The following is a 26438-nucleotide window of genomic DNA, read 5'->3' as shown; positions in this document are numbered from 1 at the left end:
GCAAATGGAGACACTTTTCTTTATCTTTCCCTTCTTCTACTGAACAGCTAAATATTCCTCTTAGGCCTCTTTCACTGGATTAATTTAGCTAAGCTTTCCATCTGATGCTGTTTTGTTACTGTTAAATCACATTTCCTTCACATTTTATGGGAATCAGCCTAGCAGCACACTCTTTGGCATGCCATTGAAATAAAGACACATCATGACACCAAATAATTATGTTATTTAGCAAAAGCTCTTATCTGCCATCTCGTAATTTATGTCACAATTCAGTCACCCTGAATCTGTGTTTACATTGTATGTCAGCCACTACAAAGCTGTTGCTTAAATTATTTGTGTATATTAAACAAGGAGTCACATTTTGATGAATTCTAAGGTCTGAATATCTGATGCTTGATTTCTGCCTTGGTTTTTAGAACAGTTGAACCAAAGACTTAACTTTGAAACATTTGGCTATTCACACCAGTAATTATGCTTTAGGCATAAAATGAAACTGCAAAACCCAGGAATTTTTAAAAAATTAGACACTGGTGGCAGTGATGTTTTTATTTCTATGCAAATTAAAATGTATTTGAGTCCATTTTTAATCTCCAGGTAACATATCTAAACAATCCTTTGCTAGTTAAACCCTTTCAGTTAACTGTATAATGACCCTCAGATCATCTTTGATTAATCAGTTCATAAGAAACATATCTTTAGCTATTTAATCTGTTTAATATTCCTCTAGTCCATCCATGCATGCCCTGTTTTTCCCCTAAGCACCTGAGAAAAACGTATTTTCTGACAAAACACAGAAAAATTGAATGCATTTGTGCTACCGATTGGTGATGCCACAGCATGTAGGTTTCTATTTTTGTTTACTTTTCCTACTCCACTCACGTCCCATTGCACATATAAATTTATTTATTTAATTTTTTAATTTTTTTAAGCTCTTTATTGGAACATAATTGCTTTACACTGTTGCGCCAGTTTTTGCTGTACAACAAAGTGAATCAGCTGTATTTATATATAGATCTGCATATCCCCTCCCCTCCCCTCCCATCCTCCCTATCCCAGCCCTTTAAGTCATCACCCATCATCGAATTGATCTCCCTGTATTATGCAGCAGCTTCTCACTAGCTATCTATGTTACATTTGGTAGTGTACATATGTCAATGCTTCTCTCTCACTTCATCCCAGTTTCCCTTTTGCCCCGCACCCCGTGTCCTCAAGGCCGTTCTCTATATCTGCATCTTTATTCTTGCCCTGTTACTGGGTTCATCAGTACCATCTTTTAGATTCCACATATATGAGTTAGCATATGGTATGTGTTTTTCTCTTTCTGGCTTACTTCACTCTGTATGACAGACTCTAGGTCCATCCACCTCACTACAAATAACTCAATTTCATTCCTTTTTATAGCTGAGTAATATTCCATTGTATATTGCAGATGCAAATTTAAACACATGAGCCTGATGTTACTCAATACAACAGACTAAAGGAACACTATTATTTCTCTGGAGTCAGGAAAGAGTTTAAGAAAATACAAAGGATATAATCACTGTATTTTCTGTAGATCAACTAAATAATTAATTAGGAATCTCCCAACAGGGTCCATATTAACATAATAATTTAAAAATTTTATCAAGTCCTTTATTAAAACTTTAGTTTCATGATTGGAACATATTAAAGAATGATTAAAATTTGCTCTATATCCTCAAGTCTTATCCTTGGTAAGACTGATTTAAATGTATTCCTTTACCTCAACTCTTGTCCTACTTTATATGGCTTCAGCATCTCTTAGCTAAATAAGCATCATGTTTATACCTATAACTGCTTTCACTTTTCAAGAAATTATTTGCCTCAGTGATTTTCTGTAAGTTTATTAAATTTATTGGTAATGGTAATAAATATTACATCTACACCTAGAAAGAGAAGACTAAAGGTTTTGGGGTATATACAAACAGAAAACATGTATTTATTTAGTATCTATGAATTATAGGTATCTTTAAAATACACAAAAAATAAAGAAGACCAGCTACCATTTGGGGGTACTCATTATCCTTTAGACTTAGCATTTTTATTTTATTGTTTTTTACTTTTAGGCGAAGCCATGAGACATGCAGGATCTTAGTTCCCTGACCAGGGATTGAAGCCATGTCCCCTGTATTGGGAGCGCAGAGCATTTTTAATAATTAAAAAAATTTAATTCTCAAAACAAACTGATGTTATTGCTACTGTTATCCCCATTTACGTGTAAACTGTCACAGAAAGCAAGAAAATGCCTCCAAAGTAACAAGAGGGAGGCAGAACACAAAGCAAAAGCAAGCTGACCGTAGAGTTCATGGTCTTAAATCCCCCATATCACTTGACGCAAAACACTTAGCTTTTACAGTCTATTTGGAGAGTGAAAACTTGTCTACAAAGAAAATTATGACAAAGGAGCAAAGGCAATACAATGAAGCAAAGATAGTCTTTTCAACAAATAGTGTTAAAGCAACTGGACAGTCACATGTGAAAAAAAAAAAAGGTTTTTAGAGACAGACCTGACATCCTTCCCCCAACCAAAAGAAAAAAAAAAGATTAACTCAGAATGGATCACAGACCTAAAAGCAGAACACAGAATTGTAAAACTCCCAGAAGATAACATAGGAGAAAATCTAGATGACCTTGGGTAAGGCCATGACTTTTTAGATACAATATTAAAGGCAGATCCATGAAGGAAAGACATAATAACTTGGACTTCATTAAAATTAAAAACAAAAAACAAAAAACTTCTGTTCTGTGAAAGATAATGTCAACAGAATGAGAAGTCAAGCCACAGACTGGGAAAAAATATTTGCAGAATACACATGGGATAAAAGATTGTTATCTAAAATATGCAAAGAACTCTTTAAACTCAGATAAGAAAACAAATAACTCTATTAAAAAATGGACAAAAGACCTTAACATAGACTTCACCAAACAAGACATACAGATGGCAAATACACATTTGAAAAGATGTTTTACAACATATGTCACCAGGAAAATGTAAATTAAAATAAGATACTGCTACACACCTATCAGAATGGCCAAAATCTGGAACACTAACACCAAATGCTGGAGAGGATATGCAGCAAAGGGAACTCTCATTCATTGCTGATGGGAATGCAAAATGGTACAGCCACTTTGGAAAACAGTTTGGCAGTTTCTTACAAAATTAAACATACTCTTACCATACAATCCAGATATTGTACCCCTTAATGTTTATGCAAAGGACTTGAAAACTTATGTCCACACAAAAATCTGCACACTATATAGTTTATAGCATCTTTATTCATAGCTGCCAAAAATTGGAAGCAACCAAAATATTCTTCAGTAAGCAAATGGATAAATAAACTGTGGTATACCCGAGCAATGGAATATTATTCAGTGCTAAAAAGAAATGAGCTAAAAGGCCATGAAAATACATGAACAAGTCTTTACATATTACTAAGTTAAAGAAGCCCATCTGAAAGGTTACATACTGTGTGATTGCAACTATATGACATTCTGGAAAAGGTAAAACTTTGCAGACAGTAAAAAATTCAGTAGTTGCCAAGAGCTGGAGGATGGAAGAATGAATAGGTGGAACACAGAGGATTTTTAGTTCAGTGGAAATATTCCATATGATATTATAATAATGGATGCATGTTATTATATATGTTTCCAAACCTGTAAAACGTACAACACCAAGGATGAACTCTAAGGTAAACTATGGTCTTTGGGTGACTATGACTTGTCAGTGTAAGTTCACTAGTTGTAACAAATGTACCACTCAGGTAGGGAGGCTATGCATGTGTGGGGGTACATAGGAAATCTACCTTTCTCTCAATTTTTCTGTGAACCTAAAACCGCTCTAAAAAAACAGTCTTAAAATAAAGGAAAATTCAAAATACAAGGTGACATAATGATTCAGATAATGATTCAGTAGAAATCTGGATCAGAAGACCTGCATCCAGGCTATGGCTAAGTAAGTCATTAAATCTCTCTGCATATCAGTTTGCTTATCTTTTTATTTTTTTAATACAATATCTTAGTTTCCTGACCAGGGATCAAACCCGTGGCCCCCTTCAGTGGAAGCGTGGAATCCTAATCAGTTAGGGTTAATTCCACGAGGGAATTCCTCATATCAATTTATTGATGTGGGACAGAAATGCTAATCTTTAATATTTGGAGAGACAGAGTATTGTGAACTGTAGTGCTTAAGAAGACAGGTGTGATGAGGAAAGCTACGTATCTTACTCCAGTTTCCCTAGGAAACAAAACTAAGAGTGACGCAGGTAGATACAGGCAGCAATGCAGGACGGTATCTTATTACACTGGCCACTGGGACTCACTTGAAGCCACAGAGACACACATTAGGTAGGCTGGCATCAGTTAGTCACATAGACTGTCTCCAGACAGAAACTACTTGGGAATAAAAAGTCTTTGGAAGGAAAGAAAATGGGATTTATCTGCTGGCTGCCCCTCTGCAGGTGGGGTTGCATTATCTGGACCTTTGGCAGCCAATGGCACTAAGAGAGCCTGAGGAGACGCATAGGGTGTGTCTGAAACAGTGAGAATCAAAAGTAGCGTTGGGAGGATGGATGGGATTCAGACAAGCATTGGAGTGCAAATCTTCTGCTAGATACTTGGGGAAGAGACTCCAGGCTTTCATCCGGCAAGTCTCCGAAGGATGTACTGTAAGAAAGATTTGCAAATTATGAACACTTGTTTTCTCCCTGGGACTTACACAACTTTTTAATGAAAAGAATATTTGTGCTCTTTACTAAAAGGCAGACAAAATAAAAGAGGTAACATACTTAAGAATTCCTTCCAAAAATTTTGTTGGATTTGCTGGTATGTGTTTCCCCTTGTTTAGAACTGATTAAAGGTAAAAAGTGCACTGTGCTTTGCAGAAGATAGTCTACACCATTTAGTAGACTAGATTTTATTTTCTGTGCCCATTCAATCATTTCTGTCTTGAGATAGCACTTCATTTTTATTTTGTCTCTATCTTTTTATCTTTTTTGTTATCTTTCTCTTTTTTTTTAGATTATTTGTTGGGTTTTTTACTACTCTGATGATTTTATAAAGAATGATAAAATACATTTTAATAATCCATTGATTAAACTTTTAAATTTGCCCTGAATGGAGGTGTGAGATATTTTCTGTGTAAAACTGCTGTTAGAGCTGTTTAAAATTATTGTCATAAAAAGATAGAAAAGGAACCTCTACTTTGATTTAAATGAGGAATCTGTGGTATTTACTTGTTTGTCGATCTCTTTTTGTAGATTGTTAAAATGAGTACTTTTTAAAAGATAGCTTATTAAATGACAGTGAGATTAGCATAGATATTATACCTTAACTATGCTAATCAGGTGCTAAAATTATTAAAATACAATATCAATATTTGATCTAAAATGGATTCCAGTGGGACATTTTACCTAACACCTAAATTGTGCAGAGTCAAATCTTATACATACTTTTCTACTTCTTATCTAACTCATTTTAATCCAATCTATTTTATACTTTCTAGATATCAGTAAAATTAGACAGTCAATTAAAATTTCATGGTCTACAGTATTATCTTTAGACAGAACTGGAAGCAATACTCCAGTTAATAATCGCACTATAAAAATAGAAGTATTGCTCTAGTTTCAGCAGTATGAAATTGTCATTGCCCAATGTCCTAATTTCTCTGAGTTTAAAAAATTTAGCTATTGCTAATCTTCTATGTCCTCAAATTTTGTGATAGGCTATGGCTGATACTAAACAAAAAAATCAGAGCCTTCCTCATTTTCTATTCACATGAGGTCTACATCATATAGATCTATTTTTTTCTATATGTAGGTAAATAAAAGATTGGACATAGATTAGTTGCAGTGATAAACTAGATGTGAACGCTAATATCTATTGTATTTATGAAGTTGGTAATGAACAGGTATCATGCACAACTTAGGAAAGCAAGGGTAAAAACATTCGACATTAGTCTTTAGACTAATTCCTTAGAATGACACAAAATTTGACACACATGTTCCAGGTAAAAACTCCTATGAGTTCACTCGATGTCATAGTCTATCTTCCTGATATTTTATTCACAATAGCTCATTGAGTCGAAGGCAAAGGGTACAAAAGTAGAAGGCAACTTATTAAGGCATCTATTACTTTTATACTACTAACATTCCCTGACAGTGGGAAAGTTGAAATGTTGCACATTCAATCACACTATATAGTCTGCCTTCAACTTATCAGTTAACCTTGAAATGTTTGCATATGGTGTTGGCTTCGTTTTCTATGTTTTCTATTTTTCTAATACCACTATAAAATCTCCCAATGTCACCTGACTGTCAGACACAGCTTGTAGTTCTGAATTTCCACCTTTTTACACCCGAATGCAATTAGAAGAGCGTGATATACTACAAATGCTAACTATTAATTTTTCTATTGTTGAAATGTCATAATACATCTATATATGTAAATGTCTTTAAATTCTAATTATTACAGGACATTTTAAATGCAAATGCCTTAATTTGTGATTTAATCATCTAAATAGAATATGAAGCTTTGGTAATTTGGGGGAAATTTTCCTATTTGACTGTGCGAACAGGTGAAATATTCCAATTAAGTGGATATTTGAGAATAGATCCTGGAGAGGATCAGTGCTATCACTGAACTGTGAAATAATTATAAGGGAAGAGTTAAAGAGGAATCATGCATATACTATAAGTCAAATATTAGAACTTGGTGACACAAAAACCAAGACAGTCCAAGGACTGATAACCACTTGTTAAAGTCACAAAACATATTGCTGAGTCCAGTCAGATGAAAGAATGCTGGTCTGAGTCATGGAGGAGAGCAAAGACCAAAAACTAGTATTAGCAAAGAATAAGAATAAGATTAATAGCTAACATTTAATTAATTCAATTCTTACAACAACCCCATTTCCATTCCTAAAATAAAAAAAAATCGGAAAGATTGACTTCAAGAAAGGGTCTCAGGCAGTGAAGCTTAATGCTGGGAACAACCTTCTGGCAATAGGCTCCTTTCAAAAAGCCTGGCATATACCTCTCAGGTCCCTTTGTTCAAACTGAATTGTGACAAAACACTTCCTCCTTTCTCTGTTGTTACTGTTCACGGAGTTACAGAAGTGCTTATTACATTCTTTGGCAGAATGAGAAAATGGTTCATCAAAAACCTACCTATTGATGGCTAACTAGGAGTAAGCATTTTAAACAGTTTATATCATTTACTCCTCATGACTCAGTGACACAGTTAATGTATTAATATATTATAATATCCCCCACGTTACAGATGAGAAAGCTGAAGACTTGGACAGTTGAGTAACTTGGACCCAGTAATACAAATATTAAATGTGAGGGTTAAGGTTCAGTCACACACAATTGACCCTAAACTTGACGTTTGCTAATAACGCTACTACTGATAACACCATTATTGCATAGGACAGCGTAACAGAAGAAAAATAATCCTTAGTTTTAGTATTGCCATCATTATTACCTCATGTTTATGGTTAAAACTCTCCCATAGTAGGGGATAGCAAACTTGCCTTTAAGATTTCACAAAAGCTTAGAATCCTGAGAAAATGTGCATATATGCATACACACAAATGTTCCATCACATTTTGTGGAGTTACTGGACTCCCTGAAGTTCAGATTAAAAACCTTCAATATTAAAGATCATTCTATGCAAATACAATTTTCATATATATGTATATATGTGTATATATATGCTCAAATTTGTGTTCTAAGTAACTGTATTATTAGCAAACTATACTTTGTAAACTTAAAAAGCACTGGCTAAAAGAAGTGTTTCCTGGTCTAAAGAGAAAGACTTGGTTGGAATCTTGGTCCTACACTACCTAGTGGGTACCTTGAGGTACCCACTTCTTTCCATGCCTCGCTTTCCTAGCTTGGAAAACGGGGATGGTAATGATAGTAAGCCCAGAGGTTTACTTAGTGATTCAATGAACGGACATTTATTACACACTTAGTAGAGGACTTGTGCAGAGTCAGCTTGCAATAATAGTTCACAACCTGCTTGTGTTTCGACCAATGAGTTTAGTTGTGAAAAAGAATATCTTCGATATTAACATTTTTCTGTTTCTCACATACTTATTGTAACATCTAACATAGTGCCTGGAACACAATAGGTATTTAATTAACATTTGCTGAATAAATTTAGAAGGAAAAAAAGCCTTAGCATTGTTTTATTTCCAATCAGGCATTAACATTGCTGTTAAATTTTTAGAAGCCTTGCCATATTCCATTGTGCCAGATATTTTCATATATGCTTTTATGATCTATGGTCTATTAGCAGTGTAATCTCAGCATTAAGTGCTAATTTAAATATATATCTGTATTATATGTAATCAATCACTTCATTGTCTTTTGCTTTCTTTTTTGTAACTTATATTCTATTTTCTATTTATTTATGCAAATTTCCATTTTTATCACCAGAGCGTTTTCTCCACTTTTCAGATAGCCAAGCGTATCTATACTTGTGACTATGTTTTGTTTTTAAATGCCAGAGAGGTTTGTGTGAATGAAGACAGAATATTTTAATGTACTTTATTAATACATCCTTTCCAACCCTCCAGATACCATTTTAAAATATTTTTTAGAATATTCCAAAAGAAGGATAGAAAAAGTCAGTCTTTATCTTCCTCTATGAATGTTACCAAAACCATCAATTAAAATGTTCCAGTTAATTTTTACATGTGCATCCTTTCCTATCCGAAAATGTCAATTGCTCCATTTGCTTAACACAGTTTAATGTCAGTTGGGTGTTCTTTCTCTTTTTTTAATCATTTCTAATAAGCCGTGTTTTGATATGTGTCAGAACTGGAAATTCTCACTTTTCTTTAAAAGTTTTTGTTTATTCTGCATAAATTTAGGGCTACGATTAGTTTGAGTTCATCTACATTGTTAAAGATTAAGTTTTCTTACTGTATTTTAACATCTCATAAATGAAAAAGTAATAAGTAGAGATGTTGATACCATTTATCATCTTATAAAATCTCTAATTATAGTTAAATGTCTGGCTTTCTATACCCTAGGTCACTAGGGAGAATTACTTTTTTAATCATCTATTTTTAATAAATGATAAATTGGTTTGGTTACTAGTTTTGTTATTTTCATAAAACGTTTAAATCTAAGATTTTTTATTCTTTTGCACATTTTTGCATATTGACCTTATGAAAACAAAATGGATTCTTACTTAGATATAAAGATAATCTTTACAGACTGAAGTTTGATTCATAATGAATTGAGCAATGTTCTCAAAATTTATTGTGCATACTAGTTACTGAAAATCATGTTAAAATGCAAAGTTTGATTCAGTAGGTCTGGGATTAGATTGCATTTTGAGGAGCAAACACCTAAGACTATCCTAAGGGCATCTAATGAGGACTCAACAGATATTTCTTGAATGTCATAATCAATATGCAGAATTATTTACTGCAAGTAACACAAAGTGATGGTTCTGGAAAGAGCATGAGTGCTAGAGATACTCAGTTATAATTTTCAATTCATTATTTGATGCTTATTAGCTGCTTAATCTTGGGCAGATTTTAACTTTTCCTAGACTTAGTGTGTCTTCTTATTATTTCAAGCTTAAGAAATGTTGGTTGATTGATTGATTAAGATTTCAAAAGAAATAATCAGTTTCAGTGATGACAATTTCAGTTCAATTTAACAAACGTTACTGAACATACACAATGAGCCTGAAAAGGGTGGTGGACTCAGGGTAATATTAAACTAGTTTATATGAATTGTCCTTTTCTGAAAGCTAAGTGAAAAGTTATATGACATATAAACTTTGGCATTACTGGCTGGGAAGTTTGTCTGATGGCCTTTAACTATAAGCACATACATATATTTTTTTTAACATTTAAAATGGCTCTTTTTGGCTAAAATTTGTTTCTGTGTTGCTTAAAATTCTTAGTTATTGCTAAATTCTAGAGGTAAATGATGCACTCAAATGTTTCTCACACTGACCTCTTCTAACTGAATCAGATAAAGAATTGTTTTTGACCAGAAGTTTGCTATATACTGGAATAGCTTTGTTACTGTGTCAATAGTAGTATGATTAGATTGTTAGTGTAAAGTGGGATCAAGAAATCTTGATATTTTGGAAATTAAATAAGATATCAAATGTTCACCGTTGGGGAATACTCCAAGGTGATGACTTAAAAAAAATCTGATTATGTGCCATGGGACATTCTAAACCCAGATGTGGCCTCTTCCACTGACCTGACAATAGAATATGGAACTTGTCACTAATAATAAACCCAACCTCGTAAGCTGGTTTTCACACAAACTGTAGTTGGCTGATATTCTCTGTTTCAAATTGGGTAATTAATTATATTAGCTACATTTCCTGTAATACACATATTAGAAACAATGATATGTTTGCAATGAAACAAGTACTGTTTTGTTATTATTAATGGATGTGACATGCATGCCAACTCTCTTTCCTTTCTTTCTATTAAAACCACGGTCATTACAAATGAGTTTCCACTACTTATTTTTGTGCAATCCTGACTACCTACTAGTGTTTTCAGACCTGTGTTTTTAAAGGTTGTTAATTAAGTTTATAAGATGTAAAATTGGGCACATGCTTTTATTATTATTTTTTTTTTCATTTTTGGTCTCCTTACAAAACATTTGATAATGATTTTGTCAAGAAACCAATCTTAGGGTTTCCCATGATTACAACAGTGTTCTGATGTTTGCTTTTGACTACTGAGCTTTAGAGAAAATTTCATATGAATCAGATTTTGAAAGACTGCTACTTCTTAAATAGCTCTCTCTCCATTGTGTACCATATGAATACATATATTTTAAGAATATTTAATTCAGTCTGATTCTCGAAGCCTTCATTCTTTTTACTCCTCTCTTTCTCTTTTTAATGGGACAGGCCACATAACAAGATGAGCCCTCTGGCTATGGGATCACATGGATGGTTCCTACAACTCACTAGTGCAGGCAAATATTGTCATGGTTGAACACCATGTTGTTTGGTAGCTGAAAGGCCTAAGTAAAAACAGGGCTATAAAGCCACAGAGTAAACAATGTGAAAATTGGCCTGCATTTCTCTAATGCCAAGTTCAGTTTTCACCGGAGCTGACTTTTCAAAATGCACAGTAAATAGCTGCATTTATTATTAATCATGCAAATAGGCATTGTAGCATCAAGCCCTCATCTGATTTTAAATGTGCATTGAAATCAGCAATGATAATTTAAGTTATAGCTAAATAACTATCAGTTCTGTGTCAGAATAAAAGCAAATGTCATTCATTCTAATATGTGGATTCAGAGACTGCACACAATAAAAAGTGGGATAATAGGAAAGGTATACATTCATATTAACAGATGCACCCATGGTTTTAGTAATGCTTTAAAATGAAAACAAATGGTTAAGACTTGCCAGTTTTAAAGAGCCTTACTTATATTAATTATAAATTTTCTTTTTAGAGTGTTTATCCTGGAGGATGGCAGCCTCAAGATATATAACGTTTCCAGGTTAGATGCCGGATCATATACTTGCATAGCTACAAATCAGTTTGGTGTTGCAAGGAACACTGGCAGCCTAGTTGTAAAAGGTATTTTATTATCTTCATGTGTGCTTGATAAACACTGGAAATATGGATGCATATCGTGACCTCTATCACAGTGTCAACTCTGTATCATATTGTATATGAGAAACATTTGATTTCACAATTTATTTGAGTTGTGTTCCCATATTCATTAATAGCATGCTCACTCTGCCAGTGGAATAGCATAGCAGATGTGAATACCTCGGCAGTTGAAAAACCGTGCCCTGGATAACTAGACAAAACTAAAACTTGCACTAAAAATTTTGGGTTTTCACAAATGCCTCAGTGTGGGGAAGCCATGGACGTTTTGATGATGTCAGTGGATAATATTTTCTTAGTGAAGTTTCCTTCAGAAACTCTCATTTTGTGTAAAATGTTAACCCCAATGTAAGGCTGCCAAGTACATAATCAGTTCATTTATTTCGATAATGCTAGGTGCATAACTAGTGAAATGCAGACTCTCTTACATTCACTTTAATAAGCAATTATTTTCAAAGGAAAAAAAATTAAAACATTAGTGTCCATGTGAGTTATTATTAGATTCCCATCACAATAAACAAGTAAGCTTACACAACTTCAGATGGTAAAAGTGCATACTCTAGTCTTGAGATTTTTAAACTAGTACCAATCCAAATGTAACTACATATATCACCAAGGGACATAATTAGCATTAGATGCATCTACTCCCCATCTTTGCTACTTTACTTTATTGAATCTCAGCTCATAAAACTAGTATGTTTAGGGAAAGCCAGGTCACTTTTACCATTTCATTGCCTCCTGGATGATAAAAATGACTGTCTTGATAGAGGAGTTTGAGCAGCTAATTAAGCCCAAATGATTAAATCCAGCAATTGATGCTTTATCATAATTCCTATTAAAAATAAATAAATTCAATAAAAAGTAGTTAGCTGCTATACTTCAACTATCCTTTAAAATGTCTCAAGGAAAATAAACACTCACCTTTATCCCTGGAAGATATTTCTGCCAACTTTATCTCAAGCCTATTACATTATGCCAACAATTGTCTGAAACCCTCAGGGGAAATGTAAATGAAAGAACTTGTGTCAAAAGCCAACCAGTGTGGCATATTTTGAAAAACTTCACTTCTTTAAGACTGTATTGTCACCAGGTTTTTAAGACAGATATGAGCTTAATGTTTCAAGGAATGTGCTATAGGTATATTTAATGATAGGGAATTTCTCTCATTACAAAGTTTTGGTAATATTCATGTACTGAAAACTGTGAATGCTTTATGTTTAAAAAAATAACATGTCCATTAAGGAAAAAAAAAGAGGAGATTACCTAATTTCAAATTAAGAAATTACAGATGGTATGCACTCATTTTTATTACAGCAGAAGATTAAAATATGGTAGAGAATTAAAAAGGCATTGCAGTTAATTTTTTGCAGTATGGAGAAATCCAGGAGGAATTAAAATATAAAATATTAAGAATAGAAAACATCAGTAGTGGAAATGTAGTTTCTCAAAGAAAGTTTTGGTAGAATACTGACGATGGGTGAGTGGAACCAATGATTCTGGTGCTAAAATACAATGATGGGGATCCTTTCAACCCAGAGATTAAGGGAAAAAAGTTAATAGATTGAGCTAAATGGATAGTTTCTTTTCCTCAAAGTTTCTTTGGTATTGTAATGCTGTCCATTAGTAATCAATGGAAGAAAAATAAAAGGAGAAGACTCACATAAATATGAGAAACTCAGGAGCAGCTGCTAATTTAGTTCTAATTACAGCATTTGGATATTTTAGTGGTGAAACATAGCCATGTTTTTACTAGATAGGTTCCTAATTCTTAGGAGAGAATCAAGTTGATATGTATTTTGGGATATTCCATAAAACACACCATAATCCCCAGTTACTCCACTCTCTCTCTGAGTAAGAAAATAAACTGAGATTGCTCAGTTAAAAAACTTATATATTTTTGCTTATTTCTAGTGTTCTTTGCTGAAACTTTTGAAACAAAATTATCTCAATCTGTGTTCCTCTTTTCCACTCTTTCTTCTTCTGTGGCACATTTCATCTTCTTACAAATGATATAATTCACTTATTTACGTGTATTTTTTTCTTCCTATCTTTCCCTTCCTCTAGAAAAGAAACATAAAGAAGGCAGGGACATCACAAATCCTAGCACAGTGATTGAGTAAAAGGGTCTCACCTTACTCCCTGTAATTCTCAGAGATAATTTCTATCCTGACTTCCTTGCTCTAAAATCTGAAAGTTTTCCATTTTTCAGGGTTTACACTTGTTAGAATATTTTGCAATAAAGAACATCAAAGGCAAATAACAAACTTCTAAATGCTTTCACTTTCCCAATTTTAGGGTTTGTAGTTACATAATTCGAATACACAGAGAACCCAACACTATACAAAGGGGGACAAATATGAAGCTACATGAAAATCCAAAAGACTTCATGCAGAGAACTCACTGTTCTGGTATTTTCAGCACAATACCAGAGGATGATTTGCATATGCAAAAGAGCTTAGGTCAATATGCAAGTTTTTTTCACTCATTTATATCTAATAATGGGAAGGAAATTGCGTTTGTTATTTTTAACCTTTATGAAATACCGACATGCCATTATAAGGGGACTTGGGGATTCCTTGTTTCTTCACCATTGACAATAACCATCATAAGCAATATAAACAAACACATTCATGCATAATAACACCAACATTTAAAAAAACTACATAAACACAAAATGTGTACAGTATGGATAAAAGCATCTTTAGAAACGTTGCTTTATTACTGACCTGTAATGTATAATCTTCATTAAACTGTGTGATTTTTATATAAATCTAGTTCTAAGATAAGTCTATCATTAGCATATCCTCTTAACTAGACTGCTATCCCTTTCATGTGGGAATGTTGAAGGTATCATTGCCAAAATTTATTTTACAAGCTACAAATTTGAAGCTTTAATCTGAGAAGGAATCATAAGACTATGCATTGATTCAATCATTTTCTTGACAATCAAGAGTGTAGCCATCTGGTTGTTTGTTAAGACGATTTAATATTTCTCTGTGTGTGTGTGTGTGTGTGTGTGTGTGTGTGTGTGTTTGTATTTTCTTGTCTATAATGTTCATCTGATTGTCATTACAGAGTCAAACATAATTTTGTTTTTCAAACCAAAATCAGCTTACAGTGACCTTTCTGGTAACAGGGTGGTAAGGAGCAAATGAGAAATTTCAGTAAAGCTGATAAAACAATCATCTTTCTTTGAATTTACTTATCAGTCTCAGTCATGTAAGAAATGTTGTTGTTAGATAACATGTAAAAAGATAATAGTCACAAGAGTAAGGTATTTTCCAGCTTAGTTTTTAGCTAATATGGCCTATCTGTAAGAGGATTCTGAAGTTATCTGCACTGTATGTCGGAAATTTCTATTTCACCAATGCAGCAGGATAAAGCAATTTGCCATTCAAACACTGGGAGTGCAATTAGCACCAGCCTTGCCAGAACCTCGGAAGATGCCCATTGTAATTTGAGGACATGTTCCATAGGTACAAACAGGGAATCGAAAGGAAAGAGAGTTTAAATGTTTTCATTTTGGAGGACTTAGTAAAATTACAATGTGCATACACACTAAGAGGTGTATGAAAATCACATGAAAGGGGAAATTATTTGATCTGGCATTTGGAGAATTATTAAAAAGCAGAGTAACAGCAGGCTATAAAAATGATCTTGTTTGCAGGCAACATTTGTTTTTGTTTCCCCACTGGAGAAGTTTTGGATGTTCAATTATAGGCCTCATTGCTTCAGCATTATTTTCAACTGAAATGTCGGAACTTGGAAAAGCATATCTAATGTGCAAATTAAGTTTATTGCTGCTCATTTAGTTGTTTATTCTTTGTGATAGAAGTCTTTATTATACCAGCATGGAGAGTGGCCTATCCATTTTCTCCAGCAGAATGAGGGTGTTCACTAATATGGTTCTACATTTACTTAGAGAAATACTGAGACAGGTAGATAATTGGAGGCTTTGTGGCTTTACACTGCAGCTTAAAAGGTTTGAGGTGTTAAGCCCAGCTGTATCCAGAAGCCTAGTTTTACTGACTAAACCAGTACTGATGAGACACAGAAATGACAAGACACAATGGAATACATCCATCATTTTGCAGTGGTTAAAGGCTCCCAGTACTGTTAATGTCTTTCCCCAAATGTTTAATTCTACACCCCAACTTTCTACAAAGAATGAAATAAAACATTTAATAGAAAGAAGACTTTGATTTAAAATTATTAATGGAAGTATTTTTAAGGTGAAAAAAATATATAGTGAATTTTTATATTGTCTAGAAATGAAATTTTTCCCCCCTCCAAAAGTGAAAATAATGCTAAGCGAGCACCTGAGACTTGAATTCCATAATCTCTTCGAGTATAAAGGAGAAAACAAAGAAAAAGCATTCATGTAAGCAAACACAATAATATCAAATGTGGTCTTTTAAAAGACAATTTAGTTCATAGTCTTTTAAAAATGTAATACATCGCTTCTCGGCCTTTTGGCTAAGATCAAGTGTAAAAATGTAATATATATCACTCAGATGAAATTACCAGGTATGTTACATTTTCTTTCAAATGTATATTGCACAATATATAATACAAAGGACATTATATATTAATTATAATGAATGAATTACAAGTTTGCATGTTTTTTTTGATTATTCAAGAAAATTTTCACTGAACCTATCATTGGTTAAAATTCTGCTTTGTTTTATTTATTCTTAATAAAAATAGGGGATGTATATAGCTCGTGGTTTATGCCAAATAAAAAGTCCAGACAGATGAGTACATACCACTTTTTTTAAAAATTTAATTTATTTATTTATGTGTGTATTTATTTTTGGCCTCATTGGTCTTCATTGCGGCTCACAGGCTCTCTGCAGCTGTGGCGAGCGGGGGCCACTCTTGGCTATGGTGCATGGGCTTCTCAGTGCAGTGGCCTCTCCCATTACAGAGTATGTGCTCTAGGCACGTGGGCTTCCCTTGTCGTGGCATTCGGGCTCAGTAGTTGTGGCAGGGGCTTAGCTGCTCTGTGGCAGGTGGGATCCTCCCGGACCAGGGCTCGAACCTGTGTCCTCTGCATTGGCAGGCAGACCCCCAACCACTGTGCCACCAGGGAAGCCCCCATATCATTTCTTAAAGTGGTAAAAAGCAGAGACTTTGAAATTAGATTAACTAATTCAATTACTAACTAGCATGAGATGCTAAAGAGTTTGTTTTTGCTGTTATTAATGTTGTATTTTTTATTATCAATAACTACCCTTTATTAAATATTTATTAAATATAAATATTAGATATTCCATAAGATGTTATGGAAAAACCTGAGCGAACGTTTTGGCCACCCCAGTACCTACTCTGGTCCAGGCACTGTGACAGGCGCTCTACATCATCTCACCAAACCCTCAGAACAACACTTTGAAGCAGATGATCATTAGAGACAGGCTGAAAGTACTTGCCAAGGTCCCAGTGTTATTAACTGGCAGAACTCTTTTTTTTTTCTTCTTTTTTCACCTTCCAGTAGGTGTATGTAATAATAACTACAAGACACTTTTATGTGGCATTGTTTAAAGTTCAGAGAAAATAAAAATATAGTAACTTGCAGATATTAGCACTTTCTGCTAAATACTTCAGTTTTCATTGATTAGAGTTCAATATCTGTTTATACTCTATCATTTGAGGTAAATTTTACACATGTAATGAGATACATAAGTCTTAAACGTGCATTTGCTGAATTTTGGCAAATGCACACACCTGTGTAACCCCAAACTCTACCAAGATACATTACCATCACCCTATAGAACACTCCTTCACGCCCCTTCTTAATCCATCCCCACCCCTACCCAAGTCCTAGAAGCAATTACTGTTATGCTTTTTTTCTGCCATAGATTTCATATAAATGCAATAACACAGTAAATACATACTCTTTGGTATCTGGGTTCCCTCATTCGGCTTAAGCCACTAGCTACCAACCTTCTGTTTTTATTAAAAATGAACAAAACTAAACAAAACTTTAACTAACAGTAGGTTTAGTCTGTGCAGGAAAAAAAAAACCCTTGAACTATAAATATCTTTGTCTTCAATTTTCCTCCCAAACTTGTACACACTTGTGCCCTGAGTATTTGGTTAGGAACTGGAAGTTCAGTAATTTTTTTCTTGATTTCATTCTGAGGTTAAAAGAAGCGATTAGACTCCTCCATTGCTTGGACATTCTATTTTTAAGCTAGCACAGTGGTCACTCAAGCTCTAGTGCCTTTTTTTTTTTTTCAGTAAAAATGTGTGTCATTACAACATACAAAAAATAAAAACCCACAAAAAAAACCCTCAAATGCAAGCTCTGTTTTCAGTCTATGGATCCTGAATACTCCAGGAAAAAGTTATTAGCAAATTCTTTCAAGCCAAAAAAAGGAATGGGGTAGGAGTGGGGGCGAGAGGGTGCAGAGGGGAAAAAAATAATCAAATGAATTGATTGTCTCTAAGTCTCCTCTCCTGGATTTTACTTTCTCTTTTTATCCCCCCTTACCCCAACATAAATGTTCAGAAGAAAATATTTTCTTTCTATTAGGTCCTGTAGCCAGGCAAAATAAAATTTCCTAATTCCATCTCTTATAAAACTACAGAATGCTTCAACCCGATGTTTTACTACAACCCAGCATAAAGTTACAGGTGGAGGACTGAGTGAACATTATTTATTTATAGGAAATATAAATATGATCCCATAAATAGTCATTGCCTATTATGTATTAACCACTTTGAAAGTTAGTAGTTGGCATATTTAATTTATTAGGCAGAATCTACAATGCATGTTCTTTTTAAATAGATGTCAGGCCCCGTTTTGACTACTTGTTAATATAGAAGATCTGTGTTTACATTTCATGTTATTACTTGCTAGGGCATTTTTCAGTGTTACCTTGCATGATACTTAGACTTGTTTTCTCAGTTAGACAACTCAAATTTTAGACAATTACTTTCTCTAGACAGTTCTTCATTTGTTTCCTTTACTCTGGGGTTCAGGGTAGTCTTCATATTTGTTCTAAACAATTTAAATATTGAAGTAGAAGATAAATGGGTAATGGTAACTGCAGGGAAACTGTAATATATTGACCATGGTTACTTTGTGCATTGGAATTAAATTATACTCTGCCTGTGGTGGAATATAAAATAAATGCCAAGTGCTGCACGTAGATTTTAATCTGTAAAACACATGTCTGAGCAGATCATTTTGCAATGGCTAAGAGGATATAAAACAACCTAGCCTACTGCAAGTATATGTACAAAGAGGAAAAGTGTATTAAGTAAAGATTAAAAACTCCTCCATTTCTGGCTTGTTAGAGGTGGGGAATTAAAGACTCCATCACAATGATTTTCTTGTTTGTTTTCTCTGCAGAGTTTATTTCAGAGTATTAGTTTTGATTTTCCCATGCTTGCTTTCCCTAGAGTTAGTAATTTTCTTGTTTGTTTGCTTAGTTTTCTATGGACTTGACAACAATTCATTCCTCAATTCTATCTCAACTTTCTTCCTTTAATATCAATTTGCCTCTGTGTGCGAGAACCTGGCTGCCTAAGGCTCTTAACATACTTTCACGCCTTTCTCTCAACATACTTCCTCATTTAAGTAGACGGCATCTTCCAATGGAGTTTTGAGAAACAATTGAAGAGAAATACAATTTTTTGGACATCTTTCATGTTTGAAAATGTCTTTATACTATGCTTACATCTGCTTGATGGTTTAGTTAGAAACAGAATTCTGGATTGGAAATCATGATTCTTCATAAATTTGGAGATGTTACTTTGCACTAAAAGCTGAAACCATTTTGATGTCTGGCCTGTTGTTTGTGACACCTTTTCTCTCTCTCTAGAAGTCTGTTTTTCCCAGTGTCCCACAATTACATGATGATGTGCCATGGTGTAAATCTATTTTCAACCTTTTTACAGGGCATTTGGTGTACTCTGTCATCCTGGAAACGCGCAGTTCTTCGTCCTGGAATATCTTTCCAAATAATCTAATGATTTACTCCATTTCTTTTTTTGAAATCCCTATTATTTGATAGATTTCCTAAACTGGTATTCAAGTTTATGTGTGTGTGTATGTATGTATCTATCTACCTAAGTATATAATTTATTGTATTTTATGTAATTACATATATATATTTAGATAGATATAATTTATATACATATTTACATATACATATATACACTTTTGTTTGTTTCTCTCTCCTCATATCCATTCTTTTTTGCTGTACCTTCTAGAAGATTTTCTCAACTTTATCTTCCAGACTTTCTATTATATTTTTGTTTTTGCTATTTTAAAAAAATTTCTAAGTGTCCTTTTATTTTCTGGCTGTTCTCTTAAATAATTTCTTGCTGCTCCCCCTGCCCCCCCAAAAATGTTGCTTGTAGTTTTTCTCTTTCATAGTTTATTTTTTATGCATGGTCTCTGTTGTCCCAAAATATTTTCTTCTCTTTCTTTGTTTTAATCCCTATCCTTTATTAAGAGGTGTACAAAGATACTTTGTGCATCCATTGTCTGCTCATATTTAAGAGTGGGTCACTAAAAATCTTACAGAAAGCTCTGATCAAGGGTGGGGCTTTTTCAATGATTGGACTTCACATTTAGATGATCTGGCCAGGATACTTCCTTGGAAAACTTTAAGGTCACTATTTTTGGATCTTTTCTCATAGGCTCATTAAATCCCTAGGATAACTATCCTTCACCTCCCACCCAGGTTTCCTGCCTGGAGAGCAGAGGCCCAGCGGACAGCACACTCAGAACTGCATAAGATTACAACACATGGATCTCAGCACTCACTAAGTGCATGTTTCCTTGACTCCCTTATTTTCAACAGGAGTCCCCCACCCTTAACTGTGCTTGGTGACCAGCAGTTCAGAGACACTCTGTTTCATATCCTCTTAGGAAAGTAATTTGTTGGTCTTCTTCTGAAATGGGAAAACACTCTTGAGACCAATTAGCATCCTATTCATAAATTCCAAAATGAATTAATTCATAAAGACATGGTAAATAAGTTTTCTCCTCAACCTTCCCACTGCCAGGCTATGACTGACCTTTACAGTAAGTCAGTTAGAAATCGTTCAACTTCATTTCAGTTTCTCAAATTGCGTCTCCCCTTTTGATCTCTGTTTTGGTGGATTAACGTCTTAGGAAAAAAAATCTCTTTGGCATCATTTATTAGATGTTTATAAATAACTTAAAATAAATAGTATATAATCAATTATCATCACCAGGATTTGCGCATCCTGTTTTTTATTGTGATACTATTTCTCTCTGTTAATATTTAGAAGAAGTCAAGCTTTAGCTATTTTTGCTTAAACAAGATTTAGCAAGTAATCTAGAAAGCACAGTTTTGGAGATTACGGATCATGGACTCAAATCTTCCACTTGTACACTAGATATGACTCCCTCTCACATTCAGGGACATCCTCTATGCCCCCCCACCCCCACCCCACCACCCCGTCCCTCTTCCTCACTTTGTCTTTTTCACCTCTATTCTCCCCTCTAATGCATCATTCCCACCACCATGCTTGCATACTATGACCCTCATCATTAAAAAAGTCATTTTCTGACCTTGCTTCCCCTCTGACTACTGCCATATTTGACTTTCCTCCTTTATGTCAAAACTCTTTTAAGAAGTTGTCTATACGTGCTGGCTTTTTTCAACCCTTCTGGTCAATTCTGTTTTGAATCCATGCAACCAGGCTTTTTTCCTACCATTTCATCAAAACTGTTCTTAACAAGGTGACTAGTAGCCTCCACACTGTTTTACCCAGTGGTCGGTTCTCAGTCCTCATCTTACTTAACCTATCACACTACTGATCACATTCTTCTTGGTACAGATTTCTCACGTGGCACCAGGACACAGTATTTTTCAAGTTTTCCTTTAATGGCTTGAGTTACTCCTTTTCAATTTCCTGTACTAGCTCCTCTTAATCTTACCAATTTTCCAAATTTGGAATATCACAGGGAACTGTCCTTGAATTTATTCGCTGCCATAGCTATTACCACTCATTTGGTAACTCATCGTTTCATCATTTTAAAATATATCTACAAGCTAATTCCCAAAATGATAACTCAGCCTGAATATCTATCTTAATCCCAAATTCAGCTGCCAATTTATCATCTTCACTTACCAATTTACTATATCCTAACACTAACCTCCTAATTCCCACTCCCAACACTCGCTCCTGCCACACTGAATCCCCACTATATTAATGACAGCCTATACGGACAGTTGCTCAAGCCAAATCCTTGTAGTCATTTTCATTCTTTTCCTTCTTTCAAACTCTATATTCCACTGTCTAACAAATGGCCTCAGCAACAAGATATGTAAAGAATCTAACCACATCCCACCACTTCAATTACCAAACATTAGATAAAACATTACCATCACTCTCTCAAAGTGTTTCTCTAGAACACAAATACTCAACTAGTTTATTTTGCCTCCTAGGGGACATAGGGCAATGTGTAGAGATATTTCTGGTTGTCACAACTGAAGGATCTACTAGCATCTAGTAAGTAGAGGCCAAAGATGCTGCTAAATATCCTAAAACACACAGAACATCCTCCCCACCTCACTCTGCATCCACCTACACAAACATGCGACAAAGTATCATCTGGCCCAAAATGATAACAATATTGAAGTTAATAACTCACCCATAGCCTGAAAAGTATGGGTCTCAATTCCATCTTTTTTTTCCTTCTAGAAGCTCAAATGTTCCTATTAAATTGTAGGTGAATTTTTGCCTCTTTTATGGAAGTCCTCTAAAGTTTCCTCTGTTCTGTGCTGTTTTATTTGCTGAGTATTCATACGGATGTACACCTGGAAGAAAGTAAGGGTTCATTACTAATTAAATGGTTTTGAATAAAATATTGAATAAACAATTAGTATATTTTTACATTAAGGGTTTCTACATCTGTACAAAGCATTACTCACTTCTTTTTCCAAATGACATTAATTATCATACTGTTCAAGCTATTATCTAAAAACCTACTGATAAATGGCTTAAATATTTCCAGCCCTACACGTAATCTTTTATAAATCATTAATAATATTGGAGAAATTTCTGTCCTGACTAGTTGAAGTAGCTTCATCACACCAACATCACACCAATATCAATCACAGATATTGTAAAAATATTTTAAAAATAAAAATTTCAAGCAGAAATTTTGGGTGTCTCACAATGTCAGAAAGAAAACATGGGGTTCAGATTCAACCAAATAGAATGAGGCCAGCTAAACAATTTAATCTAATCTTGAATCAAGACCCCTAAGGGGGAACTTCCCTGGGAATCTAGTGATAAAGAATCCATCTTACAATGCAGAGGATGAGGGTTTGACCCCTGGTCAAGGAACTAAGATCCCACATGCCACGGGGCAACTAAGCCTGTGCACCACAACTACTGAGCTTGCACATCTCAACTAGAGAGCCTGTGTGCCACAAACTATAGAGCCACGTGCTCTGGAACCTGTGCACCACAACTACAGAGCCTACATGCCCTGGAACCTGCATGCCACAACTAGAGAAGAGAAAACCCACACGCCACAACTAAAGAGAAGCGTGTGCGCCGCAACGAAGGGCCCGCACACGGCAACAAAAGACCTCGCATGCCTCAAGGAACATCCCTCGTCCTGCAACTAAGACCCAACACAGCCAAAAATAAATAAATAAATAACAAAATAAATAAATAATAAAATAAATAAAATCTTAAAAAAAAAGACACCTAAGGGACTATGACCTAGTAACAAAAACAGAGCAAAACTGACCAGGACTTAAAATCACTGACTTCAGACTCAATTTGTATCAATTCCTGACTAAATTCTGCTTTTTCTCAATTGCCTGCTTAAAAAGTAAGTCTTCTTGGGAAAATATAATGAAATGAAAATATTTACAATTTGAGCCACAATGCCTGATGTTTCATAAAATGTTACTAAGAACAGCTGGAGCCAGGACCAAATGACCAAAACCCGGATAACAGCAACAGGTCACAGCTGATAGAAATATAGACATTATTACATAGGGGTTTTAAAATAATTGTGATTAGTATATTTTTTAAAAAGATAAGATGGAGAATTTCAGAAGAGAAATGGTATGTATCAAAAGTCAACTGGAAGTTCTAGAAGTGAAAAATAAAAAGGTTAAAATTAATAACAAAATAGATTGATTTAACAGCAGATTAGACATGGCAGAGAAGATTAGTAAAGAGGAAGATATGTGAATAGAAGATATCCAATATGGAGAGAAAATACAATAGAAAAGACAAAAAGAACATAAGGACCATATCGTTTGTGGTGAATAGCTCTAATATACATGAAATTGTGGATCCAAAAGGATCAGAGAAGGGAGAAAGAAAATGAGGGATGACCAATTTGAAGAAATATTTGTCAGAAATGTAAAAAAAAAAAAAAAAACTGAAAATGACATCAGTCATCTATACAGCAAATCATATAAGCCTTAATTAGGACAAACACAGAGGAAAGTTTAAATAAGCACATAGTAGGGAAACCAAAGGAAAGAAAAATCATCCCGATTAAAAACAAAAAAAAAATCATTATCTTCACAAGAATAACAATGCCAATGGCAGTTGATATAACAACAGAATTAAGGGAATCAAGAAGGCTGGAATGACCTTTTTAATGGTCTGAAAGACAATACCAATAACTCTATATTCCCAGCAAAATAGCCTCGCAAATGAAAACAAAAATAGAGATGCTTTCACACAAAAACCTCAGAGAACCCATCACTCAAATCTGCACTAAAAGAAATGCTAATGAAATTACTATAGTTAGAAGGAATATGGTCAAAGATTGAAGAACATAAAAAGAAGAAGTTAAGAGCAATGGGAAGAGTTAATATGTTAACATGAGGCCAATTTGAGATTCTGAGGAATTAGGAAGAGGACCCAATTTTGAAAGTTTTTATTTCTACTCTTCATAAGTTAACTAATGAGAGAAAATATTAGAGACTTTCATCACCTGTTTTAAGTGCTATTTATACACTAGTTTCCTTTATAACAGTATCTTAGCAACATTTCCAATAATGTCATAGACAAATGAAGGCTGAATCACATGTTGTACAGAGGTATAAAGATTTGGTGACTTTAACATTTGTTAATTTTTTGAGAGGAGTTGATAACTTCAGAACCACCTGAGCAGTTATTATTCTGAACAATGACTCTGAAAGATGATCACTCATGGATGGCGATTTCAACTGAGTTAAAAGTACAAAAGAAATAAACAAATAAACAAAAAGTGGCCAAAAGTAATATTTTCTGGATGCTCAGGAAAGACCAGTCAGATGATGGATTGCCATCCCTGGCTTGTAAAAATGTAGCTGAGGATCATGATATGTAATTGTGTGTTTAGCCATTGATACAGGGAACAAGCCACACTTATGTTTAAAGAAATCATGTTAACCAGTTCTTGACAGAAATTTTGATATTAGTTTTCATATCTCCTGAACTGCTCTTAACTGAAGATGTGCTCTGGAAACATCATTGTCTATTTTGACAATGTGAATTTGAGTAAGGCTATTTATCAAAAGCATTATATATTTTATTGTCTTTCCTTATAATTCTTAAGGATAGGATTGTTAGATTAAGCTGTTTTCATATGATCCGAATCTTGCTGAAAGAGATTGAAAAGAGTAAATATTAAAATTCTGTAATTTTATGAACTCTTCATTAACGCATGTCAGACATAACCAAAAAGTGGTCAGCCCTCATCACGCTAGAAGCTGAATGGAAAATATGTCTCCCTGTTCTGTATCTAAATATTCACTACCCCCATCATTTCCTTTCTGTCTGTCTTTTATTATTATTGAAAATTAGAAACACACAGAAAAGTAGAGAAAATAGTATAAGGAACACCCATGTACTCATCAATCAGGGTTAATAATCATCAAGTCATATCCAACTTTGTTTCACATATACCCTCACCTACTTCCCTAACATCCACCTTGAATATCTAGAAGCAAACCATAAACATCATAATTTCTTCCATAAATATTTCAGAATGTATTTTTAAATGACAAGGGGTTCTTTTTAACATAGCAATAAACCAGTTTTCTTAACTTAAAAAATTAACAATTACTCCTAAATTTTTCAGAGTTCAAATTTATGTGATTATTTCATAAATATGTATTTTATATGTATTATGCATGTCAAATAAATATACACAGACACACATATATGTATATATTTGTGTATGTTAACCCTCTTCAACCATAGGAGTCATATTTCCACCGTTTCTTAGAATTCTTTATATCCCAAGACATATTAAGAGAGGTGTTACAAGAATTAAAAATGTTCCATATCTAGTTAGTGCAGGAAACCTAGAATTAAATAAACTTTAAAAGTTTATTTATTACAGGAATTTTCAGAGCTTTTAACATGCTAAAATATACTGTGAAACTCTAAAAGCAAACATAGGGAGTATACAGAATTAGTTACAATCAAATAACCTAGGAAATCCAACATTGTTTATTTATTTTTGAAGCATCACTAATCAACAACATTTTACTGGATATGACTTTTTCCTGGATCCAAAGCATTGGTGACTTTCTGATAATATATTTTATATAGCTTGGATATTTCTTAAATAGAAATTTCAGATTCAAATTTCAAAACCTAAAACAATTACTTCTCAAAGCGTGGGCCTGGACCGATGACATCAAAATCAACTGAAGAAGCAACCTGTTAAAAATCCATTTCTAAGTTCTCTCTGCACACCTGCTGAATCAGTATTTCTGGTGGAAGCAGAGAAACTCACATTTTGAACACATTCTCCAGGAAATTCACGTTAAATTTTTAAACTACTAGA

The 26438-nt window shown here is 34.1% G+C and overlaps 1 protein-coding gene and 1 pseudogene across 4 annotated transcripts in view; both read left to right on the top strand.

Annotated features, from left to right (window-relative positions):
• CNTN6 (contactin 6) overlaps positions 1-26438 on the top strand; it is a 281470-nt gene that overhangs the window by 223567 nt on the left and 31465 nt on the right. For all 4 annotated transcript variants that reach the window (XM_057705739.1, XM_057705741.1, XM_057705742.1 and 1 more), the window contains one exon: positions 11475-11602. In XM_057705739.1, the coding sequence (XP_057561722.1) occupies positions 11475-11602 (128 nt within the window). The remainder of the gene's footprint in view (positions 1-11474; positions 11603-26438) is intronic.
• LOC130835412 (U2 spliceosomal RNA) lies at positions 16092-16220 on the top strand (annotated as a pseudogene).

Source organism: Hippopotamus amphibius, chromosome 13 (assembly GCF_030028045.1).
Source record: "Hippopotamus amphibius kiboko isolate mHipAmp2 chromosome 13, mHipAmp2.hap2, whole genome shotgun sequence".
In the NCBI taxonomy this organism is placed as follows: Eukaryota; Metazoa; Chordata; class Mammalia; order Artiodactyla; family Hippopotamidae; genus Hippopotamus; species Hippopotamus amphibius.
The sequence above is the reverse complement of the archived record's forward strand: the minus strand, read 5'-3'. Positions and strand labels throughout refer to the sequence as shown.